Here is a 25,996-nt window from a genome sequence, read left to right as displayed (position 1 = left end):
CTCAATAAGAATGGAACTCTGAATAAGAATGAAAGTCAATCGATCTCATTCATCCATTCCCAATTGTCACAACTGATATGATACATAGTAAGTCAGTTTAAAATGTTATCACATACTAGCAAGAGAAGCAAAAAACCATGATACAAGAATACGATGGCTACTGCAAGCGAGGACTAAGATCCAAGAAATAAGTGATGCTTTTCAAGAAAAGCTTATTCTCAATCCAATATTCTGTGACATCCTCATTGTTGCGCATTCAGACTAAACGAACAAGCAGAGCCAAATCCGTTTAAGAAGCTACACAAGATTCAGACCAACATCAGACGCACTCATCTGCAGGGTTCTCCCGTTTCCAGGAGAAAGAAACCGCACAGATGGCAAGGAAGACTCTTCCACGGATTCAATCTCGAGAAAGCTGAAATCGTATGTACCAGACTTCTTCAAACTAAGAATGAAAACAAGAACCATCCATCCCAGCATCGACACAGCCCAGTAATTGTTCATTCCGTGTATCACGCCCCAGGCAATGGCGTAGCCAACGATGATCCCGGACAAATGGCCTATAAAACTAGCTTGGGGCACGATTATAGACGTGAAGATGAGAGACTCAAAAGGTGCAAAACTGATAGGAAGGGAGAGGAGCCCGAAAAGCTCCAGCTTCGAAGAGGGCTGCTTCGTTGACAGTATAGTCATCCACCCGAAAACAACACAAGAGTATCCAACAGCAGTCACTCTCCGGAAGTAATCAAGATTGAACCTTTTGATCAAAATGTGGTAGATACCGAGAACCAGCAGCCCCGACAGTACAACCAACAGCATCGTATAATGAAGATAGTATTCGACACCGAGCCCTACATGCCCTAACTGCTCAATCACCCCAAGGCTCCAAAGAGCACTCATGTTAAAAACAAGATGAAGGATGCTAATGTGTGAAAATGCAGATGTAATGATCCGCCAATGATGGCCCTCTAATGCAGTGTCGTAGCTCAACCCCACATGTGAATACCCAATCCCCTTTTTCTGAATGTAGAACCAAATTAAACTGCATATCCCAATTATACAGCTCGTTGCTGGTTTTTCCCAAATCTCGTAGATTAAGGGTTTCCCCATCTACACCAAATTGAAGTTATTGACACGACACAGAGACTCTATAGCATCTGATTCATATGCTCGGAAAAACCTAGAGTCGAGGACCAAGTGTTTGATGAATTGACTGTGAGAACAAACAGAATTCGATTCCAAGATTTCGCAAATTCAGCCGAATGAAACCAAATAATGGAAGGCCGATCTCACCGACAATGGACAGAGTCGAATCTGGACCCTCAAATGTAGAGAATAAACGCGACTCCTCAGAAATCGGAGAATCAAAATCGAATGGTGTGAATGAGTAGGAAAAGACTATCTCCCCTAATTTGAAGGTGAAATCAATTAGAGATTAGGGGCATCTGGGAAGTACTAGACTTACTACAGGTTTCTTCTTATCCGAGACATATATTTCAAGAGTGTTACTTTTTCGACAAGACATTTTATACTATATTTCAAGAGTGTTACTTTTTCGACACGACATTTTATACCGTATTTTTAGTGTCTTAAATATATAAAATAAAATAGAGAATAAAATAAATAATATTTTTTAAGGATGAAACCTAAACAATGTGAAGTATAAGTGATTATCTATAAAGAACCTGTTGAGGCCAGCCCCCTAAAATGCTTTAACTTTTGTAAAAACATATCGAGAGGTACAATATGGTAAGTCGTCGAGGCGCTCCTACTCGCGAATCTACAATAACGTCGAGTGATAAGGAGGGGTTAGCGATGAGTTCGGCTATTGCCTTTGTTTCCTCAAGGCTCCAATGAATACTTGATTACAACCTTGGTTAGATTGAATCATTCTATCTCGTTGTTGTTGTTGTTGTTGTCTTCAATGATGTTGATTCCCTAAAGTGGTTGAACTAGGCGCCTCACGTGCGCGCTTGTCGTGCATACGACCACCTGATTCATCGTGAGGTAGAGCAGTGCGCTTGTCGTGCATACGACCACCTGATTCATCATGAGGTAGGGCAGTGTCATGAACCGCACACATATAAAATAACAAATCAAACCTCAATAAAACATATTAATACAACTTAGTTGATTTTGTTTGATTTGGTTTTGATATTAATACAATTTGATTGATTTGATAAAAATATCAATTGTATTTTAGCTGATATACGATTGAACCAAATCAAATATACGTTGATAATCGTGAATCCAATCATATTAATACAAGTTACTAAGGCCCAATATATTACTACAAATTACTGAGGCCCAATGTCTTTTTTTTAATAAAGCTTTGAAATTTCAAGGTAATTTTATACGTAGCCCACCATTTTCCCTCACAATAGCACTTAATTTAAAATAGCATTCATAATATAACGAAATTTATAACAATAATATTTTATTCACTAGGATAAAATAGTGCATTCATTAAAATTTGAATAAGGCTATGAAGAATCACCCAAAGTTTTATGCTACTTTTTAAAGCCCAAATAGCTCAGTCATTTCTGATTTCAAATATTAGAAGCCCAAAACATTGTGCACCTAAGTCCATCATATTGTGAAAACGATATCAATAAATTGTGAAGGTCTTCACAAGAAAAGCTAGATTTTTCGTTAATATGTAGGAATATTAGTTCAATTATCCACTACACCAAAAATTGAGAAATATTTTGATAGTATAAGAAATTGTATAGTACAAGCGAATAATTCGTTGCATTCGTAAATAAAATTTTCATTTACTCAATATATACGATTGAATGTAATTAAAAATGTACCTATTGCATAGAAAAATCACACGTGATTCGAGTATTTTTCTAGTATAAAAGATAAAAGATACATATGATTGAAAAAGGACAAAAGATTATTTCAAAATTCAAACACAAGCATTATATATGTGGTCAACCATATCAATGAGGTCACTTTGCTCTATGGGAAGAAAATCAATAGTAATTGAATAAAAAAGGTTACATCAAAGAGATTTTGCGGCTGCTTTGTGACTACATATATATGTATGATTTTTTTTTTGCCCTCAGGGGCGTAGCGCAGTTGGCAACGGAGGGGCAGATCTTGCTGCAATGTATGTATGATTTTATGAATATTAAAATTTAAATATTGATTTTATCTTTGACCCATAATCTTTGAACCTCTTAGCCAGCAAATGTAATAACATTGTAAACTGCAGTACTTGTATTCTCATTATATTTAATTTATTGATTTTTTATTTGATACCTTTTATTTAAATTAAAATGTAAATTTTGTCGCGTGACAATTTATACTAATCTTTAATTCCATTAACATCTTAAATAACAATAATCTCTTAATTAATTAAATTGTTGAACTTACAATGTGCAAGCTATTTAAAAAAAGTCTTTATTAGTGCTTGAATTGATATCTCTAAAATTAATAATGGACTTTGTTTTACATTCCCAGTATTCTATCTTCTTCTTCTTTTACCAGACAAATACATCATAACTTTTTCGATTCTTTCAACCTTTTCACACTTGTAATTCCTATTACATTATTGAAGGACATTCATTTCTAACAACAATCTAGGTTTAATTTCACACTTCTTTAATCAATACTTTCCTAAAAAATTGTCTATGCTTCAATGACGCAAGTAATGATCACAAATCAATAATTGTACATTTGAAAATATAGATCATAGGAATTAATATGATAATATGTGAACACGACCCATTTTAATTGATTCTGATATCGCGAAATATAAAATACTATAAATTGAGGAGTAGTAAAAGATTATTGTAAAATTGTCAATAATAATAATTATTAATAATTGTACTTGTACATTTGAAAATATAGGAGTACTAATTAATAATAATAATAATATTTACTCTAGAGGTTTCTAGAGGATTACTCCTTAATAGCCATAGAATGAACAGTGCTAAATATTCACACACTCACTAATTAGTCTTTCTAATTTAGTCTATCCAATTTATTCTTTTACTTATTTGACTCGTTTTTTTTTCACATCACTATATTATAGTACTACATTTATACTCCATATACTACGTGGACATACATAAAATTCCAAGGAGAATAAGACAAGTATATTCGTAAATAATTCACCCCAAAATTAACTAGCATTTACAATTTTACTTTAATTATATATAATTCGAGTTTATTAATTACTAGCTAGCATCCACTAAAATATATTGATCATAATAATGATTTCATTTTACTTCATTTGGACAAACTTTTACTGGCTACTTTTTAAAATTTACACTATAATTGCGACTTTTTTTAAGCAGCTGTGATTACTACTTGTTTCTACCAGCTTTACAATTAAGGGAAGCATTAGTCTAAACAGATAAAAGAAATAGTACTCCCAATATTCTTGATAATCCCTATAATCTGAACTATTTTTTTCTTAATACATAGTATAATTTTTATAATTTTAAAATCATACATAAAAAAACTCAAATGAAGTGGAATATTTGACAATTAATATAATTGTCAGCTTTTAGTAAAAAGTCCAATAATATAAATATAGTTGTGTGATACTATTATGATAAAAGTCGTTTGCTATGATGAGATTTTGGCCTTTTTGGGGGTCGGTGAGCAAACTTTTGCTCCCTTATATTCAAACATCAAATAATAAAGAAAATAAATAAGTTAGATTTACATTTGTAATAGTTTGACTCTTACATAATTCTATACATGTGGGAGACAGACGTTTTTCGTTAACATTTTTTTCCCAATTTGAATGATTTTAGACTAATCAGTTCATTATAGGAGTATAGATTGTTTTAATTTTTTTTATATATGCCTAATAACGACAGCCTAATTAGAACATATATAGGGAGACAGTAAGTCATAAAATTAGTTATATTCCTAATGCTCATCATTGTCATTTTGTGACACTTGTTGATCTTTTATTCAATAAATCCTATGAAAGGATATAGAAATGGAAAAATATGAGGATAGTGAGAATAGGGTTCATCATTAGTGATAACACTAGTAAAACAAACAATACGAGTACTAAATGAATAATAAAAAAAGTCTAACAAAAAATCAATGTTGGTTACAATGTTGTTGTAATCTTCCAATGGCAGCCTAAAATTTGATTCTATTGTACTTTTTAGCTCGACGTTGGTGCATCATTGGGAGCTGATTTAAAAAACCACGCCATCTGTCTCAGTACGAGCGAGTCATTTTTCTTTTTGAAATGTCTCATCTAAAATGAGTCATTTCCTCTTTTAGTAAAAAATACCACATTTTCTCTTTCTTACTTTATTTTCTCTTCACTCGTTAACTTTGTGCGTTTTATTTATTGTCTTGGTTATGATAGGACAAAGTGATATCATTCTTTTCAACAGATAAGGTTCATGATCACATTTAGTCTTCCTACGTCTAATCAACTTCCGACATTAGGCATCTTCAATTGATCGAAAAATTTCAGTAGAACTATTAAATGAACCAAGACAAAGCAAAGCCTAAGCATTATTTATAATCAGCTTTTGACATTAGACATCAGCTTCAATTGGTCGAAAATTATATGGAGTAATTTTTCATTTGTTTTTCTTCCTTTTACCCTTTTTTAATTTAATGAAATAATTTCATTTTTAACATCCTCAAAAGGCGATATTTTGTACATAAATGAGACAATTAAAAAAAAATTGAAACTTTGTGATTGATATTCGTGTTTCAAACTTTATGTATTGACCATAATTTGACCAACCTTAATGATTTAATTAGCTACGAACCCAAACAATAATCTATTATGTAAATTTGCCTTGGCAAAATAAATATAGGCTTTGTTCAAGTTTTCCGATTTTATTTTATTTAATCGAGTTTATTCAAGAGGTCACATAAATGATGAATTAATTAGTGACATGGAGTACTATATATCTACAAAATTTACGTCATCTGTAAATTTATTTGAGTTGAAAATGCAACGTTTGAATTCAGTTGGCAATTACTCCCATAAAGTTTTCTCAATTAAATTACATACTACTTATATTTTTAAAACAAATGTAACTATTAAGTTAATACACTATATTTCGTTATTCATTTACCAAAGTGCTTAATTAGAAACCACGTGCTAATCCTTTTTTTTAATATGTTATTAGAATAAGATCGTATTCCATATACCACTATATGTTTATAATATTGATGTTCAAGATACGTCCACCTACTTGTTAATTTAATACTCCTAGTACAATTTTATGGTTTAAGTAATTAGATTTTACCTTTTTCCTTTTAGAAGAGAATCTTCACCGTATATAATAGCGAAATTATATAAAATATTAAAATTACATAGTTTAACAAAGATCAATTCCTATGTTAAAGAAGACGATTGAGCTTGACATTTATATAGTTGATTTCGTTTTTTATTAGCTTTTATGTTATTCTTTTTAATAGGCATATATCAATCCCCATCCATTCACCGTTTAGAATGCTTTTGAACTCATTAATCTTTTAAACATTGATATCGTAAAGAGTGAACTACAAAAATAGTCCATGGACTATGGGTTTATCTCACCCATAGTCCATGAACTTTAAAAATATCGTCAGACATCCCTAGACTAAGGGCTTTTCTCGAAAATGGTCATTTTCACTGTTTTCGATCGAAAATACCCTTTTGGCGGGTTTTGGGGGGTTTGGGTAATTTAGTCTTTTTACACTTTTAACATTTTAAATCTGATATTATTTCAGTTATGTACTAAATCTGATATTATTTCAAAATTTTCATTCTTCTTCCCTTTTGTCATCCTTCACTTTGTTTCTTTATTTCAATATTAGATTTAATTTTATAAAATTAAATTTTAAATTTCGATTTTTAAATATAAATAATTTTTTTAATTAAAACTATTAATTCATGGACACTATAAATATTGATTAAAACTATTAATTTTTATTATTTAATAGAATATTCAACTGAATTGAAGAAGTAGAGAAAAATAATATTAATTATGATGGAAAAATAAGAGCTATTCTATTTAGCCTTCGTTCGGTTCTTATAATTGCTTGTGATTGAATATTATGAAGTTGACTAAAAATTTAATCTTACTAAAAATTTTATATAGGAGTATTTTTGTTGAAATTTTCTAGTAAATTTTGATTGTTTTCAAATTAATAAACGAAAATTATATTAGTCTTACATTAGATGCATATTTATTTCAGAATAAATCGTGTTATATAATCTATTTATGATTAAAGCTATTAAATATTAATTAAAACTAAGGTGTTGGCATACCGTATTGATTAAATATTAGACACTATCAAATATTGATTATGACCATTAATTTTTGTCATTTAATAATTTTTATAATTAAAAAAATTTATTGATATTTAAAAAGTGAAATTTAAAATTTAATTTTGTAACATTAAATCTAATATTGAAATAAAGAAACAAAGTGAAGGATGATAAAAGGGAAGAAGAATGATAATTTTGAAATAATATCAAATTTAGTACATAGCTGAAATAATATCAGATTTAAAATATTAAAAGTGTAAAAAGACCAAATTGCCCAACCCCCCCAAAACCCCCCAAAAGGGTATTTTCTACTGAAAATAGTGAAAAATGACCATTTTTTAGATAAACCCTTAGTCCATTGATTTCTAGCGATATTTTTAAAGTCCAGAGACTATGAGCGAGATAAATCCATAGTCCATAGACATTTTTGTAGTTGACTCTATCGTAAATATGACAATTTTGTATATATACAAACTAATCGAAATTATACAAAATTAAATTTGACGTGACTAGTGTACTTTACCTTTTTGGCAGCCACAACTTTAACCTGATCATATATTAGATGCAATTCACATATATCTTCAATATTAGTAGTAGTTGTTTATTGCTAAAGTTTCAAACAAGTGTAAATAAATTTCGAGTAAAAATAGTACTAGTAATTATTATTATTATTATATCATTATTAACATTCTTTTTTATTTTCTCCTTTTTGTTGCAATTACTATTTGGTAATCATCCCATCAATTATTATTTTATTTGGTCTTATTCCTAACCACCGGCTCTCCTCCACCACCGGCCATCGTTAACCAGACAAGAGCCAAACCTATTCAGTAGGGTTTTCCATAGGGCTGGCAAATCGTGCGGATTGGGTCGTTATCGGGTCAACCTGATAATGACCCAACCCAATAAGGCCTAACCTGAACCCGACCTATTAAGGAAACTGTAAATCCGAACACGAACCCGACCTGCTACCTTCAAATCCGAACACGACCCGCACCCGACACGAACCCGTTATCGACACGATATAATATGGGTTGACACGACATGATAACAACCCGAACCTGATATTACACGATTAAAACCTGATATTACCCGATTAAACCTTAATTTTTAACCTAATTTACACAATTAAAATTCGTTTTATACTATTTAAACCTAATTTATAAGAAATTAAAACATTAAAGTAATATATATTTTTTTAAATAATAATAAAAATAATAATATTATTTCTTAATGGGTTACCCGTATCCGACCCGAACCCAACCCGAAATTATCGGGTTCTTAATGGGTCAACCCGATAAGGACACAGATCCAATAAGACTTGACCCCAACCCAATAATTTCGTGCGGATTCGTGTCAGATTATCGTGTCGTGTCGAAAATTGTCAGCCCTAGTTTTCCAGTTTTTATTCACTTTCTTATACTATTAAATTTACTATACATATGAAAATTTATATTTTTTAGTTTTCATAATAGAAATGAGCTTTTACTTTAACTCATACCTAAAAGCATTTAATGTGTATTTTGTGACTTGACACCAATTTGAACCGCCTGATATCGGTTAATTACTTAATTTATTTTCCTTTTATCAGTATAAAAAAGAAAAGAACTACTCTCTCCGTCCCTTAAATTTTATCTCACTTTGACCGGGCACGAGTTTAAAAAATGTAATGAAAAGTGAGTTGAAAAAGTTAGTGGAATGTGAGTCCTACTTTTATATATTAGTTTTATGATCAAATGTGAGTAAGAATGAGTTAGTGGAATATGAGAAAAATGGTCAAAAGTGAAATGAGATAAATTTTGTGGGACAGACGGAAATGGAAAAATAAGACAATCTTTCAGGGACGGAGGGAATACTAGGATTCATTTTGGAAAATGCTTAAATTTTACTTACTAGGTTTTTTTACCACCGTAACGAAGCAAATTGGAACTCTTTTATATTATCAAATTAACGCAGAGATATGCTGTCCAGCTTAAATTGGTTTAATCTTTTCAACATCACAGAAAACACGACGTTGAAGAAGCTGAACACAAAATCTTATATCTATACCCACATCATTTTCTTGTCTGTATCGAACATATCTACGTACCTACGTAGTACTACTACGGTTTCTTGTTCCAATACCTGGTAAACATGTGTAATAGAATTTTATCAAAAAAAAACATATGAATAGTATCAACTTGAGTATGGAGCCTGAAAGGAATTGAATCAGTAGCCAAGCTTATATTTGTTCTCTCATTATAAATAGTATCCGAAAATTATAGTGAATTACTAGGTTGACATTGCTTCCAGACGTAGATACACATCGTATTGGAGCTGAGTAAAAAATTCATCTATTTATCTTGATTATATTCGTGATTACTTGTGTTTTTATTTCCTAAAACCACCAAACATTTTTGGCTTCCGCACATGTATTTTTAGGCTCAACACGAAATCCTATGGTTACTGGAATCAGCTCTCACTATATTGTCTATGTATAGTTATTGGTCTCGCATTGTAGGTAGTACTACCTCCGTCCACCAAAAATAGACATTGTTGTGTATGATACGAGTTTTAATGTGAAATTAGTAAAGTAAGAGAGGGTGAAAAAGTAAGAGCTGAGTAGAGTTAGTAAATTATGGGGTTTACATTATTAATACTAGTATTTAAATGTTTACAATTTTTCATATTTAGAAAGTGGTCTAATTTTGATGGACGGACCTAAATCGTAAAACTGATCTATCTTTTGTGGACGAAGTAGTATTTGGAATTTATAGCTATATTGACTATATATAGTTATTCTATCTCATTGTAAGCAGTATTCGAAAATTACAATGAAATCTCTGACTTGACACCGCCCACAGACATAGATACACATAGTTTATCTCCTAGCCCAACGAGCCATCCAAGTGATCAAGATCAAGATCAACCAACACTAATGATCATATATATACTTCTATCCAGTTTCTAATTTATATCGACTCTCTACTATAGATACAAAAAATCATACATCCCCGCCAAAAAATTTAATCCCTGAGAAAATCCCCAAAAAAGCCCTAACTCATCTTTAATCATTCTATGTATATATATATATCACGTCCATTGCGACCGCACCAAATTGAACATATTAACGGCGGCTTCCCTCCACTCGCCGCCCCCGTCGAAGAAACCCTTGGCCCGATCCACCAAATTCGGGCTCTCCGGGTTCTTCATCTGACCCCGAAGCAACCCGATGTAGCTCCCCAAATCGTGCACGCACGAAGGGTTATGCATCTTGAAGAAATCGACCAACAACTCAACCCCTACATGAGCATAACACGAGCAACTCCACGGAAACTCGAATCCACCTCGAAATCTCTTGAAATTCTCGTTGAAAACGACCCCAGGCATCTTCGTTATCGGATCGTTCACATTCACAACCCTCAAAACCCTCACCCCGAGCTCCTCGCACCTCTCCTTGAAGCCCGTGTTCCCCACCCTCGGCCCCCCGAAGGAGAACACGGTCACCGGGATCTTCCCGGGCGCGTTGAACCCGAGCTCCGCGATGTCGTACGCCAGCAGAAGCCCTAGCGAGCTCCCCATGCTGTGCCCGGCGATCGTGATGCTGACTTCCTCGTCCCGGTGTTTATTGATTAACCTAGAAATCTCCGAAAGGAGCTGACAGCGACAGCTCCCAAGGCCGAATTTGTCTGACCTCTCGTCAGACGTGTACAGGCTTAAAAACCCTTCCTCGACCTTGACCTCGGGCCTCGGGTCGTGCGGGTCGAGGCGGGCCGGGGTGAGGGAGCTCATCAAATTAGCCATCCACTCGGGGTTCGTGACGGTACCCCGGAATGTGATGACTATGTCCCTCCTCCCCAGAGTGGCCACCTCAGTGTCTGATGAGGTGGCCACATACCCTATCCACCTGGCCTCTGCTGCGCTGCTACAGGGGCTAGCCTGGATAGTGGGTAGGCTGATGTCAGGGGCGGTCGCGTAGATGTACTTCGTGACCTCGTACCCTGACTCGGCCAGGCCGACGCTCTCGAGCATGCTCGACTTCCCGTACTTGCAGTTGAGGTAGCGCCGCGAGCCGGGGTCGAGGTCGAAGGCCTCGTAGCAGGCCGCGACGAACTCGCCGTAGCGGACGATCTCGTCGCGGAGGAGGGGGTGCAGGGGCTCGACGAGATTCTCCCAGTTGTTGAGCCCCTGGATTTCCCTCCACCCGGCCGCGAGCTGCGATGCTGACGATGAAGCTCGCGACCGGGATGAGATGGGGAAGGATAGATTTGATGATTTGAGGGGAGGAGGGGAGTCAGATAGTAGAGTGGGGGAGTTTGGGATTGGATTAGGCATGCAGTGAAGGAGTGAGGAAGCCATGAATTAATGGGGAATGAATGGATTCCTCAAGAGTTAGAGAGAGAGAGAAGAAAGAGGGGAGTTAGATCAGTTGGTGGAATGGAAATGAGGGCATATATATATATATATATGGGGTTGTATGTATACGACGCGTAGGCAAGATAGAGGGATAGTTTTGACATGGAAGAAGAATGAGGAAGGACTTCAAAGTGAACGCGCTTACATATCAATATCAAACATGCATATATGACCTACATTTTTTATTTCTTTTTATTATGTGTGCGCACTTTGGGATACTTTTTTAAATATTTTAGTATCTAATTAATCGATTCGATGCCTGATATTTTACTTTTGTTTTAATTACGTTAATTGGAAGTTGATTTTCAATTCCATGTTATATGTAATTATGACATGCGATCGAGGCACCGAAATCCGCTACTAATTCTGCTAGTAAAATTATCGGTGGACATTCTCCCGCCAAGAAATGGTACAAATAGCGATAGAAAATACCTGCTACTAATTTTCGGTGATAAACCGTGAATTTTTGGTAGTGTCATTTTATCATTTCGGTAAGTGGGATCCGTATTCACCAACTTATTGGCTCTACATTATTGCATCAAAATTGGACTTAGTATATAATTTAGTACACTTGTAAAATACTTAATCGATTCATTAAAGTCCGTGATAAATGGAACGAGTCTTCTACTAGATGAATAGAGGAAGTATTTTAAAGTGAAGTTTATCAATAATTAAGCTTATTTGTTTTTTTTTGTTTATAATAGTAATAATTTTTATATAAGGCTGTTCACTTATAAGCCAATTTCCAATGTTGTACAATTACGGTAAAAAAATAAACATATCTGGAAAAAATTAAAGTTGTCGTGGCAGCTCAATATATTAAAAGGACGTCATTTCGAATATAACAATTATATAAGCGAAAATAAAAATTCCAACTTCTCAGAATGAAACGGCGTCGCTTCCTTCTGTTTCTCTAAACCCTATCCCCAAATCAATTTTGGTTTCATTCTAGTATTTCTCAAAATCATTTCAACGGGTTGTTTTTTTTTTTGTTTTTTGTTTTATTTCAACGTCAACGAGTGTAATGGAGTGAGAAATAGAGGATATGGAGATGGAATGATAAGAATGTAAGAAAAGGAGCCACATTGTATGAATTGATGAGGTTGATAATTGAAATTTTATAAATTGATTTTCTTTCATATATTTCATGGCTATAATGACCACGTTTTGTGTCACGTAGACATTTCGACTTATCAAAACAATTTTGAGCCACGTAAATATTCTTACATGGTACTATGTAAGATTTGATTTGGGTGAAAACTGTCAAAAATTTGTTACAAGTATTAAATTTGTATATGATTTTTTGTCTACTTTCTAAATTAAACCTGAAAATGAACTTAAATTCGTGATTTTCTTTATCCTTCTAGCTTTATATTTTCGGTTATACTACCTCTCTTAAAATTAGAAACTATTTCCATTTTGGTCATAATCTTAAAAATAGAAACTTTCTAAACTTTCTATTTTAGGAAGTGGACCATACAATCCACTAACACTACTTTAATTACTTTTTCTCTTCAACTCTCTTACTTTACCCATTTTTCTTTTCTTATTTCTTACTTTACCAATTATTTTCTCTTACTTTATCAATGGTGCATTAAAACTCGTGCCGTTACAAATGTTTCTATTTTTTAAATACGTAGATTGTATGCATTAGCGATCGTCATAGACTGACAGTTGTCAAAATCTACTAGTATAAAATGCAAATTGAAATTTGCTAACTCGTATTTGAGGGGTCCCCTATTTGGAAATAAATCAATATGGGACAAAATTGAAGACTCGGAAGAGTCGCATATCACAATCACGACTTTGCACTGTGTCCCTTTCCGTACTCAAATTTCTTCGGAAACAAATCTCAATACATTCTTGATTTAAATCATAGTATCAAAGAACATAATCCAGTTTTGTAAATTTCCTTTTTCAAAGTTTTCCGCATATTCACATATACTGTTTTCAGATCTAATAGTTAGAAAATACATCTATTAAAGTCTTTATCGCTAATTTTCAATATTCTGAAAAAAATATAGTGGCAACTTTTAAATGACGCAGAAAATGACATGACAAAATTTGTGTAGAAATGGCATATCAACGCATAGAAATGATGCCGTTTTGATTAATTATATGCTTTTTTTTGTACTACCACCACCGTTCCTCAAACATAAAAAATTAGTGTTTTTATTTTAGTCTGACCCATATAAATAAAAACTCTTGAAACGTTCTATTTAAGGAATTGGATCTCACAATCCACTAACATTATTTTTTCGCTTTCATTTTCTTACTTTATCCATTTTTCTCTCATCCTTTCTGAAATTTATCAATTTTTTTCTTACTTTACTAATTGTGCATTAAAACCAAAGTTGTTTCAAAAGTTTCTATTTTTCAAGGATAAGGTAGTATGTAATTTGATTTTTTATGTTTTGTTGACAAAACGACATCGTTTATATCTAGTTATACATTATGTCAAGTCACCTCAGATCAAGACAGTATCATTTTAATAGGTACAATATGTCACCTGAGATTCAATAGTTACATTGCTATAAATTCATGCATTTTTTTTAGATTTTTACCATATAGGGGGATCTCAGATGGCGTACATTCTTTTTAACCTTTATGCCTTTTTAGTACTACTATTATTCATTTTGTTTTGTACTGAAGAAATGTACACACACGATCAATCAAGAATAAACACACTTGAAGAGAATAGAGTTTTCTTGTGGAGGAAATATCGAGAGCTTTATTGAGCTGAATCAAGTAACTACATACTTCTAACTAACAGCTGCTAACATCTATTTATACAAGACAAGAACAAGAAAATGAGTGAACAAGCCATCACTCAAGAATTGGATGTAAACCGCTGCCTCAAACGGCTAGTAGCCGTTATTAACTGTTTCTTCAAATTCTTGATGCTTCTTGCTTTGGTGAGATGCACTCCATCCTAAACTCCCATGTACCAGCATTGCTTTCGATATCCACTTTCCATAACAATCTCCACCTTGGATGAAGAAGCAATCACTCATCATATCATCGTATGCAAACTCACCAATTTACAGCAATACCTAAACTTCTCCTTGCTCAAAGCCTTGGTTAACATATCTGCGGGATTGTGGGCTGTATCAATCTTTGCCAGCCTCACTCTCCCACTCTCCACTTCATCACGTATAAAATGCAGCCTAACATCGATGTGTTTGCTGCGCTCATGGAACATTTGGTGTCTTGCCAAACACAATGCTCCATTATTGTCACAATGTATTGTGACTCCTGTTTGCTGCACATTGAACTCACCCACAAGGCCGAGCAACCATTTTCCTTCTTTCACTGCTGAAGTTAGTGCAATGTACTCAGCTTCAGTAGTGGATAAAGCCACTACATTCTGCAAACTCGACTTCCAACATATAGCAGCACCAAACAATGTGAATACATATCCGGTCTGTGATCTTCTTGTGTCAATGCTCGCGGCATAATCTGAGTCACAATAGCCTTGTAAAGCCTCCTCCTCAACTCCACCTTGATCAGTAAACAGAATGCCTAGCTTCCCAGCACCTCCTAGATACCTCAGTGTCCACTTGAGAGCACTCCAGTGCTGCCTGCCATAAGCTGCCATGTGCCGGCTTGTTACACTTATAGCATGTGCAATATCTGGCCTCGTGCATATCATTAGGTACATTAGGCTCCCAACAATGTTTGAGTATGGAATTGCATCCATTTCTTTCCTTTCTTCATCATTATCAACTTTCTGCTCCCTTGACAGCTTGAAGTGCACACCTATTGGAGTTGCTGTGCTCTTCATGTTTCCTACTCTGAATTTCTTCAGGATTTTATCAATATACTCAGTCTGGAACAACCACAGCTTGTTCTTGCTCCTATCTCTGAGAATATCCATGCCAAGTATCCTCCTAGCACAACCAAGGTCCTTCATTTCAAAGGCTGTCATCAACTGACCCTTTACTTTCTTGATCTCATCTGAATCTGCTCCTGATATCAGCATGTCGTCTACATACAGGAGAAGGTAGATTGGAGACTTGCTCTTGTGCTTCTTGATGAACACACAACTATCATACAAAGATCTAGTAAACCCCAAATTGGCCAAACTCTCCCCAAACTTCAAATACCACTGTCGGCTGCTTTGCTTAAGACCATATATGCTCCTTTTGAGGAGACACACCTTCCCTTCTGACCCAGGGACCTCAAAACCAGGTGGTTGAGCCATATATATTGTTTCTTCAAGATCCCCGTTGAGAAAAGCTGTCTTTACATCTAACTGCTCCAGATCCCAACCTCTTTTAGCAGCCACTGCCATAAGCACTCTAATGGAGTTATGCTTCACAACTGGTGAATAGACTTGATTAAAGTCTATACCATCTTCTTGGTTGAACCCTTTTGCAACGAGCCTAGCCTTGAACCTGACCTTCTCTGTGGCAACTGACTCTATTTTCTTTTTGAACACCCACTTGCATCCAATGATCTTCCTAAACTCATCCTTTTCAACCAAGATCCAAGTCTTGTTGTTTATCAGAGACTCAAGTTCTTCCTTCATGGCTTGCACCCATTGATCCCTCTCTGGTCCATTAATAGCCTCATGATAGGAACTGGGCTCACTATTCTCCAGTTGATCAGCTATATTCAGAGCATAGTACAACATTTCATAGTCTTCAAATCTTGCTGGTGGTTTGATGTTCCTTCTTGGCCTATCCCTGCCTATCTGATACTCTGGTGTACTGGATTGCTGATGCTGTAGCTCATCAGCTTCATCCTCTTGAAGCTCAGGAGCTCCACCTGCTTGACCATTCTTCAAGCTCATGCTATCAGTTTGTGCATCTACATCGTTCAGCTTCAAATGGGAATCATCTGTCACAGCTTGGTCAGCATCTTTCTGGGTCAGAAGTGGCATATTGTCTTCAATGAATGCAACATCCCTACTGACAATTATCCTTTGATTTTGAGGCTCAATGCACCAGAGCCTATATCCCTTGACTCCCCTCTGATAGCCTAACATGATGCATTGCAAGTCCCTTGCATCCAATTTGCCTTGCTTCAAATGTGCAAAAGCCTTGCATCCAAAGGGCTTCAGTCTGGAGTAGTCAGATTTAGTCCCATACCATTTCTCATCAGGTACTGAGCCTTTTATAGCCGAAGAGGGACACTTATTGATAAGATAAGCAGCAGTACTAACAGCCTCTGCCCAAAATTGTTTGCCTACACCAGAAGAAGAGAGAAGACATCTTACTCTCTCAAGAAGTGTGCGGTTGAGCCTTTCTGCCACTCCATTCTGTTGAGGATTGGCTGGGACAGTCCTATGCCTTCTGATCCCTCTCTCCTTGCAGAAGCTATCAAATTCCTTTGACAAATATTCCAATCCGTTGTCAGTTCTGAGCACTCTTGGATATGATCCCTTCTCATTCTTCATTTCTGTGCACCAAGCTCTGAAGGAGTTGAATGCCTCTGACTTCTCCTTTAATACGAACACCCACACCTTTCTTGAGTAATCATCAATGATAGACATGTAATATCTACCACCTCCAAGGCTCTTCACTGGTGAGGGACCCCAGAGATCCGAGTGAACATAGTCAAGAGGTGCAGTGGAACTGTGATTACCAGTTGGGAATGGCAACTTCTTTGATTTTCCCAACAAGCAATCTTCACATCTTTCCATCTTGCTCTGATTTTCTACTTCAATTAGTCCTTTCTTGATCATCTCTTTCATGGTTCCCTCTGCTGGATGACCAAGCTTTAGATGCCAAGCTCTTAGATCATTAGGAATGACAGCATGTGATTCCCCTGAGACAACAGCAGCTTCAAGATAATACAGGCTCCCTTTTCTGTGTCCCACCATCTTCAGTTGCTGCTGCTTAAAGACTTTCATTTTTCCACCTTCAGACTGAAAACTAAATCCCTTCTTCTCCAGAGTACCCAGAGACACAAGGTTTCTTTTAACCTCGGGAATGTACCTCACCTCAGTCAATATCTTCACTGATCCATCATCCAGTCTGAGCTTTATGCTGCCTATTCCCTTTATACTGCAGGCTTTGTTATTCCCTAATAGAACTGATCCATGACACTCTTTCAGATCAAAGAACCACTCCACATTTGGGCATATGTGGAATGAGCAGCCCGAATCCATGATCCAAGAGCCTCTTTCAACTTTATCAACTATGTTCATCACCTCAGTAGCTTCCTCACCATCACTGCTGACAAGGTTTGTGTGGGGCTTATTTTCTGAAGCCATCTTCTTCTTCCAGCCATAACAATCCTTCTTTATATGGCCTGGCTTCTTGCACCAGTGGCAAGATCTAGTCTCTTTACTTCTCGAGACCTGATTCTTGAATTCCTCAGGCTTCTTGTAGGACTTCTTCTTATTCCACTTCTTGATATTGAGGGATTCAGGCTGAGACTCAGGTTTCCTCGCACCAACCTTCTGCAGCTCCTTGGCCATGAGTGCTGAGTAAACTTCATTGTAGGAGATGGCTTTGTCTCTCCCATAAAGGATAGCATCCCTCAACTGATCATACGAGTTAGGCAATGCATTGAGGACTAAAATGGCCTTGTCCTCATCACTTATTTTTACATCTACAGCCTCTAGATCATCAATCGACTTACAGAAATTCTCTAGCTGCTCAACTATAGATTTATCATCTGAAAAACTATACGAATAAAGTCTTCTTTTCATGTACAAACGATTAGCTAAAGATTTTGCCAAGTAGACTTCATCAAGCTTTTTCAGAATACCTGATGCAGTAGTTTCCCCTTGAACCTCTCTCAATACTTTGTCTCCCAAGCAAAGAATAACTGCACTATGAGCCTTCATCTGCATCTCATCTAACTTGGCTTGTGCCTTCTCATCTAGCGCAGGGGTCTTGGCTTTCCCATCTGATTCAGCCGAAGTCAGAACAGCCGCAAGCCCTTGCTGCACCAGAACAGCCCTCATCTTCATCTTCCACAAGCCGTAGTCATTCTTGCCGGAGAACTTCTCTGCCTCTAGCCTTGCAGCCATCAGTTACAATCTTGATCAATCTAGTGTTCCCACAGACGGCGCCAATTGAAGAAATGTACACACACGATCAATCAAGAATAAACACACTTGAAGAGAATAGAGTTTTCTTGTGGAGGAAATATCGAGAGCTTTATTGAGCTGAATCAAGTAACTACATACTTCTAACTAACAGCTGCTAACATCTATTTATACAAGACAAGAACAAGAAAATGAGTGAACAAGCCATCACTCAAGAATTGGATGTAAACCGCTGCCTCAAACGGCTAGTAGTCGTTATTAACTGTTTCTTCAAATTCTTGATGCTTCTTGCTTTGGTGAGATGCACTCCATCCTAAACTCCCATGTACCAGCATTGCTTTCGATATCCACTTTCCATAACATGTACTAATCAAAATTTTCAAATGATTTTATTTAAATAAATAAATCAGCTAAATGCTAACCAAGGAGTAGTATTTTTTATGATGACGCACGGTCGGTGTTTTGTGAACAATTTGGACGTGGTCAGTAGTCATAGGTTTTCCATATTTGACATGAATAACGATACTATAAACTATTCGCCATGTGGATTATTAATCAAATATATATATTCCTCCAAATTATTGGGCGACTCTATTAAAATATATAAGTACGTTATCACATCAAGACAAAATATTATTGGTTTATTTCAAGCTACTTTATGACCACTATTTCATCGATCTATAGTTTTAGGCTTAGGCAGCATATTCGATTACTTTGCAAATTTATGCTTTGGATATTGATTTTTGAGTTGGTCTCTTGTGAGCTTTATCTTACCATACGCAACACAACCACATGAGATCATATTTATTCTAATTAGAATTTAATTATTTTAATTAAATCTTTATTATTCTAATTAATACTTAGTCATTTTAATTATATCTTAGTTAGTTTGATACTGGATTTTCACGGTATTAATACGAAAATTCAAGGTAACCCGCTTGAAAGCTATTTAGCGGCGGATTCTTAGTATTGACCAACAGATTTATTCATCCGTAAAACACGTAGTGAGTAACAATAACAATGAGGAGACACTATAAGTTTTGACGATGTTTGTTTCTTATATTGGAAAGAAATTTTAATTTAAATTATTTAACACTATAAACAAAAATAAAGATATTTTATTAAATATTTCGATATTTTTAAAACTCAAATTAAATAATACTCCCTCCTTCCCTAAAAGTTTGTAACACTTATTTTCTGCACTCGTTTTGTAAAAATAATAATAAAGAGTTAAAGTGGAGGGAGGGTAAAGTAAGAGAGATAATAATGTAGTGAAAAGTCTTAACTAAATTATTATATTTCTGACTTTACACTCTCTTAACTCTAATCATTTGACTCTACTCATTTATTATTATTTTTACAAAACGAGTGCAGAAAATAAGTGTGACAAACTTTTAGGGACGGAGGGAGTAACAAGTTGAAAGTTTGAATTGTTATTTAATAGTATTAACTAAATTAAATTCTAGAGAATTCAATAAAAAATACGACCCCTTTAATATAAAAGGTGTCTACTGTTCTAACATCAGCAAACTAGCAAAGTACGAGGGTGTTCATAACTTCATTGCCTTGGCCACGTGGCAAACATTAACGTTTCAACGCCGGAATATTTTTGGATGGTTTGACAGTTCATCCTATTGGGACCCACGCTCAGCCAATCCTCTTAAAGCATCTTAATTTCCCCAAATTCATAGGATGTAATTATTAAGTGGGTAGTTCAAGTTTTACGACACCAGTACTATCTTAGAGCATCACGTTGGGGCGGACGATGCATCGGGCAGGCTATCATCCGCCACTGTAACCATGCGTACGATGCCCGATGCATCGTCCGCGCCCTATACATCGTCCTCGGTATTGTCCGCCCTACTGGGAGTCACACGGACGATACCGCGGACGATGCAACGCGTTTTTTTTTTCAAAATTTTTATCTATTTAAACCCTCATTTCTCTTCCATTTCCTACACCAATAATTCTCTCCCATTTCTCACTTTCCCCGACACACCAATATTTCACTTCCAATCTTTCTCACTGAAAAAAATGAGACCCGACGCCGACTGGAGTACCTCGGAGGGCATTACTCGGGCCTTATTCGATTGCGTTCATGAGGCTGCGGCGGAATGCTTGGACGAAGTGGAGCGCGAAGCGGCGGAGCAGGCCTAGGAGGTGCGGATCCCACGTCCGATTCGACATCGGACGTTTGTCCGCCGCGAGCACGACGTAGCTCACCAACGTCTGTTCGCAGACTATTTTGACGAGCAACCATGGTGGGGCCCGACGGTTTTTCACCGCCTTTTTAGAATGCGGCGAGATCCTTTTCTAAGCATTGTCCAGACGTTGGAGGCCCGTGATGAATACTTTCAGTATCGAGAATATGACATCGGCAGACCCGGACTTACGCCGTTGTAGAAGTGCACGGTTGCGTTTCGGCAGTTGGCCTACGGCACCACGATGGACATGTTCGACGAGTACCTTCACGTCGGGGAGACAATTGGCCGCGAGTGCCTGAAGAATTTTTGTAGGGGAGTTGTGGAGGCTTATAGCAACACCTATTTGCGAAAGCCGACTGCTAAGGATTTCCAGGCCCTGATGAAGATGCACGAGACGGCGCACGACTTTCCTAGAATGCTAGGAAGCATCGATTGTATGCACTGGGAGTGGAAGAATTGCCCAACGGCGTGGAGAGGCCAATTTACCTGTGGATACAAGGGCAACCACCCGACGGTGATCCTCGAAGCCGTCGCTGACCATCGGCTCTGGATCTGGCATGCTTACTTCGGTGTAGCGCGGTCAAACAATGACATCAACGTCCTCAACTCATCCAACCTCTTCACCGAGCAATGCAATGGCAACGGCCCAACCATCGACTTCACTGCTAACGGACGCCAATATCATATGGGGTACTACTTGACCGATGGCATATACCAGAGGTGACTTGTTTTTTTGAAGACGATCAGTTGTCCAATGGGTGAGAAGAGAGTTTTATTCGCGCAAAAGCAGGAGGTTGCGGGCATTTGATAGTCGAACACGAAGGTGGAAGAGTCACCGATTGGGGCGATGATGAAGGTGAATCTAGCTCCAGCACGGCGGTCCCGCCCCACGTTCGAGGATTACCGATGGGCTTCAATGAGGAGAAATCTAGACAGGCCTCAATGCGCAACCAACAAGACCATGCTTAGCTCATGAACGACATGATTGAAGAAGTTTGGGACCGTAACCGCCGTTGAGAATTTGTAGTTTTTTTTATTTCGTAGTGTAATGCTTGAATTTTAATGAAATGAAGTTTTTTTTTTCAAATTTTTGTAGTGTTTTAAATATTCAAATAAATAAAATGCTTAGGGCTGCCTATAGGACATCCCACTGTTTTAAATATTCAAATAAATAAAATGCTTAGGGCGACCTATAGTGCATCCCACTGAAAGTGGAAGGGTAGGAGGATGAAATGCTGATGTAGCGGAGCATATGACGCCTTATAGGGCGGACTATAGGGCGCCCCATTATGGATGCCTTTACAAATCAAGTCAATTTTTTTGTATTAATTTTTTAATGAAAAAATGTTTTAAAAGCACCACTCCTCTTTCATACTATGATATGAATTATATATACAAATATTCCTTATTCATTTACAACATTAACTCAAATTTATTTTTTGTATAGTCTAAACTTTGATAAATTGTTTAATGCAACCAACAACAACAATATCAAGATTACAATTATTCTTTGGTCGTTTTACAACATGAATAGCTTGTTTTATTTTATGTCTGGACTTTGTCAGGAAATATTGACATATTAGTCGACATATTTGGTTAAGTAACAAGGACAAGTTTTGCCGAAAAAGAAGCAAAGAATAACAAGTTAATGACTCAACTAACTTCGATGAAACTATGACTCGTTGCTCAACCAAAATCCTTGCGCATCAACTGAACAAATCTTGTTATAAAATGATCATAAATTAGCCGCAAAGCTTGATATTGTTTTTGTTGCTGTCCATAATAGTTATGAACAAATCTTAATCTTTGAATTTGCAGAAGTTGATATTTAAAAGTCATGTCATGATGGACCTGTAATAAAAAACCTTACTTTTCGAACAATAACAATTTTCTTATTCGGCCAACACACGCACGCACATGTATTTCTGTATCACTTATCCACATATACATGAATGCACGCACATGTGTTTCAGTATCACTTATGCACGTATACATTAGTAAAAATCCATATGTTTGGCAAGGAGTTTGACCTACCCAAATTCAAAACATTAAAAATGAAAGATATATAAAGAATTACAACATATTGGTCGGTTAGGGGAAGTAGTATTTGTTTGTATTAATTAAGTTAATTGCGGCTTTGAATTAAAATAAAAAAGAGTGGAAAAAAAGCATGAATTTGTAGAATATCGTCTATTACATGGTTTTCCCTCGTTGACTTCAAAATATTTATGTTGAATCTCAGCTTTGAATTATTAGTGCATGGTTTTCATTAACTATTCTTTTTTCAGAATCCCAATTAATATATTAATTAATTGAGTGACTATACAATTGAGTTGAATTCAAAGATTTATGTTGAATCTCAGCTTTGAATTATTAGTGTATGGTTTTCATTGCACTTGCAAAGGAGATTGACGTTGATGATAAGATTTTTAATTTATTAAGGGAATTAGTACTATTATTTTATTTATGTCAATGTGGGGTATTTATTATGGAGCTATCATTGTACCGTATTTGTTCTAATCAATATGAAACATTTATTTTCGGGAATATATTTTATGTGGTATTGTTTTTTGAATGAAGAGGGAGTAGGGATAATGTTTTTTTTTAATTTTAAAAATGTTTTATTTTTAATAGGATAATTTAAAGAAAAATATATTTTAATGGGACATGGGAGTATGAGAATGAAACTTAGAGTATTCACAACGGTGGCGGAAGAGCCGGCGTCCGTCCGCGCCGCTGGCACGGTGGTGTCTCGCCGCCGCTGCGCTCGCGCCAGCAAGCAGGACACATGGCGTTGGGCGATTGGGCAACGGCATAGCCGTCGCCTTTAAATGTTTTTTTTATTTAAAATCGGTTTTTAATTAAAAAAACCAATAAAAATTAAAAAAAAATTCAGTTCCCAAAAAAAATATATCCGTTTATTACCATTTTTTACACCTTTTTAATTTTTTTTTATTTTTCCCCCCCAAAAATACACACTTTCATCTATAAATACCCCCACTTTCACACCCAAAAATTCACATCAAACTACACAATTCTCATATTCATTCTCTAATATCCATTCTCATCTTCATTCTCCCATATCCATTTTCATCTTCATTCTCTCATACCCTACAACATAACAATGTCCGGCCAAGGCGATGACCACCCTCCCTTTCACGGTTGGAACCCCGAATGGTTTGGTGGACAACCATTTCCTAGTCCGGAAACAGAATATTCGGCTCATCCTCAAACCCAAGATTCGGCCGTTCCGGGTGGCTACCGGCCATACCCTATCGACGACCAAGGTGCCTCCCAAGGGCGATACGGGTGGACACCGGAGCCTAGGCCGACCGCCCCCTCCTCCCAAACTCCACCGGCTCCTACTCGTAGCGGTGTCCGAACACCGTACACTCCGGCGGAGATGGATAAATTGCTCAAGGCGTACTTCGAAATCACCGAAGATGCGGCGGTTGGCACGAACCAATCCGGCGATCACTTTTGGTGGCGCGTCTCTCGCCGGTACAATGCAAACCGGCCGCCGGGAACGATCGAGCGCAACGAGAGTATGGTGCGCAACTACATCGGCCGAGCCAAAGAAGAAATTGGCAAGTTCAATGGCAATTTCCTCCAGGAGACACGGAATGCCGGGAGCGGCCGGAGCGAGGTCGACATCATCACTGCCGCGCTGAGCACCTACCAATCCATGAACGGCAAGTCGTTCAAGTACCTCAACGTTTGGCAGAAAACGCGGTTCCACCCGAAGTATATGGGAGGCGTAACATCCTCCTCTAGCGGCTCCTCCTAACGGTCAAGGTCGGTATCCCTATCCGACGTCGGCTCCGAAGAAGTGGCTAGCCAACTCGCAGGAGCTAACTTGGGTAGCCCCGACGCCGAACCAAGCGGTTCCCGAAGCCGACCGCCGTCACGCCGCGACTTCATCTGCCCCCGCTCCCGAACCTGCTCCCTATGTGCCACCTCCACCCCCGAACAACTCGCTGTGGATGATCTTACACCAACTCAATATGACCGATAGGTCAACTATGACCCCCATGCAACTTCAAACGCACGAGACCATGATATTGGGTCTCCAAAAACAATTGGGGTTAGTGTCGCCGGATGAGTAGTCTTCCTCGGGTAATATTAGCCAATAATTATGTAATTTTTAATTTTTAGGAGTTTAATTATGTAATTTTTAATTTATAGTATTTTAATTATGTAATTTTTAATTTATAGTATTTTAATTATGTAATTTTTAATTTTTAGGATTTTAATTATGTCTTTTTTATTTTATTTGTAATTTGTAATATTTATTATGGGTTTTTAATGAATTTTAGTATTATGGAAATGTTTTTGTTTAATTGAATTTTAAATTAATTGTGCTCGTCCTTGCGTAAGAGCACAACTGTGGGTGTTGTGCTCTTGCCAGAGAGCAGACAGAAAAAGTAGGGCCGGTCCCACAACCGTGCCGCTGGTAAGAGCACGGTTGTGGATGCTCTTAGAGCATCCGCAATGGGCGGACGATGGCACGCCCGATGGCGCGCATCGTCCTCGCCATCCATCGTCCGCACCCATTGCGGGTGCGTGCCATAGGGCGCGGACGATAGTCGCGCCCTATACTTCGGTCGCGGAGGATAGCGCGGACGATGACCATCGTCCGCCCCATTGCGGCTGTCGCGAACGATGGCCGCGGACGATGGTCATCGTCCGTGCCATCGTCCGCCCCATTGTGGAGGTCGCAGATGATCGACGCGGACGATGGTACGCGGTATTATTTTTTTTAAAATTCGTATGGATTTTGTAAATATTAAAAAAATGATGACGTGGCGCGCCATAGGACGCATATTAGGGCGCCCCATTACTAATGCCCTTAGTACTTATGAAATAGTGATCCAAATAAGTTGGACGGTACTTACATTAATTAATCTTCCCATAATTATGATAGGATTGAAAACAAAAAATCGTCCCATAGTTATGATAGGATTGAAAACAACAAATCGAGAGTTCAGATTTTGATCAACGAGACATTATCTTAATGAAATGATGATTGATTGAGATATTTGATTCGTCTGGCTCAGATCCCATCAAGAATTTGACTAAATAGGAACAAAAATTTAAGTACTATTAATAAATGGAATTAATGCTTGCATAACATATGTT

The 25,996-nt window shown here is 36.9% G+C and overlaps 1 protein-coding gene across 1 annotated transcript; it reads right to left on the bottom strand.

Annotated features, from left to right (window-relative positions):
• Positions 1 to 23: 23 nt before the first annotated feature.
• LOC121803265 (RHOMBOID-like protein 13) lies at positions 24 to 1,491 on the bottom strand. Its single transcript, XM_042202950.1, has one exon. It carries the CDS (start codon positions 1,108 to 1,110, stop codon positions 298 to 300), a length of 813 nt encoding a protein of 270 aa, XP_042058884.1. The 5' UTR covers positions 1,111 to 1,491; the 3' UTR covers positions 24 to 297.
• Positions 1,492 to 25,996: the final 24,505 nt, after the last annotated feature.

The sequence above is a fragment of the Salvia splendens genome, chromosome 5 (genome assembly GCF_004379255.2).
Source record: "Salvia splendens isolate huo1 chromosome 5, SspV2, whole genome shotgun sequence".
NCBI lineage: Eukaryota > Viridiplantae > Streptophyta > Magnoliopsida > Lamiales > Lamiaceae > Salvia > Salvia splendens.
This window is presented reverse-complemented; position numbering and strand designations above follow the sequence as displayed.

Coding starts and splice junctions, on each gene's coding strand:
- LOC121803265 (XM_042202950.1), bottom strand. CDS start 1,110: ATGGGGAAACCCTTAATCTACGAGATTTGGGAAAAACCAGCAACGAGC.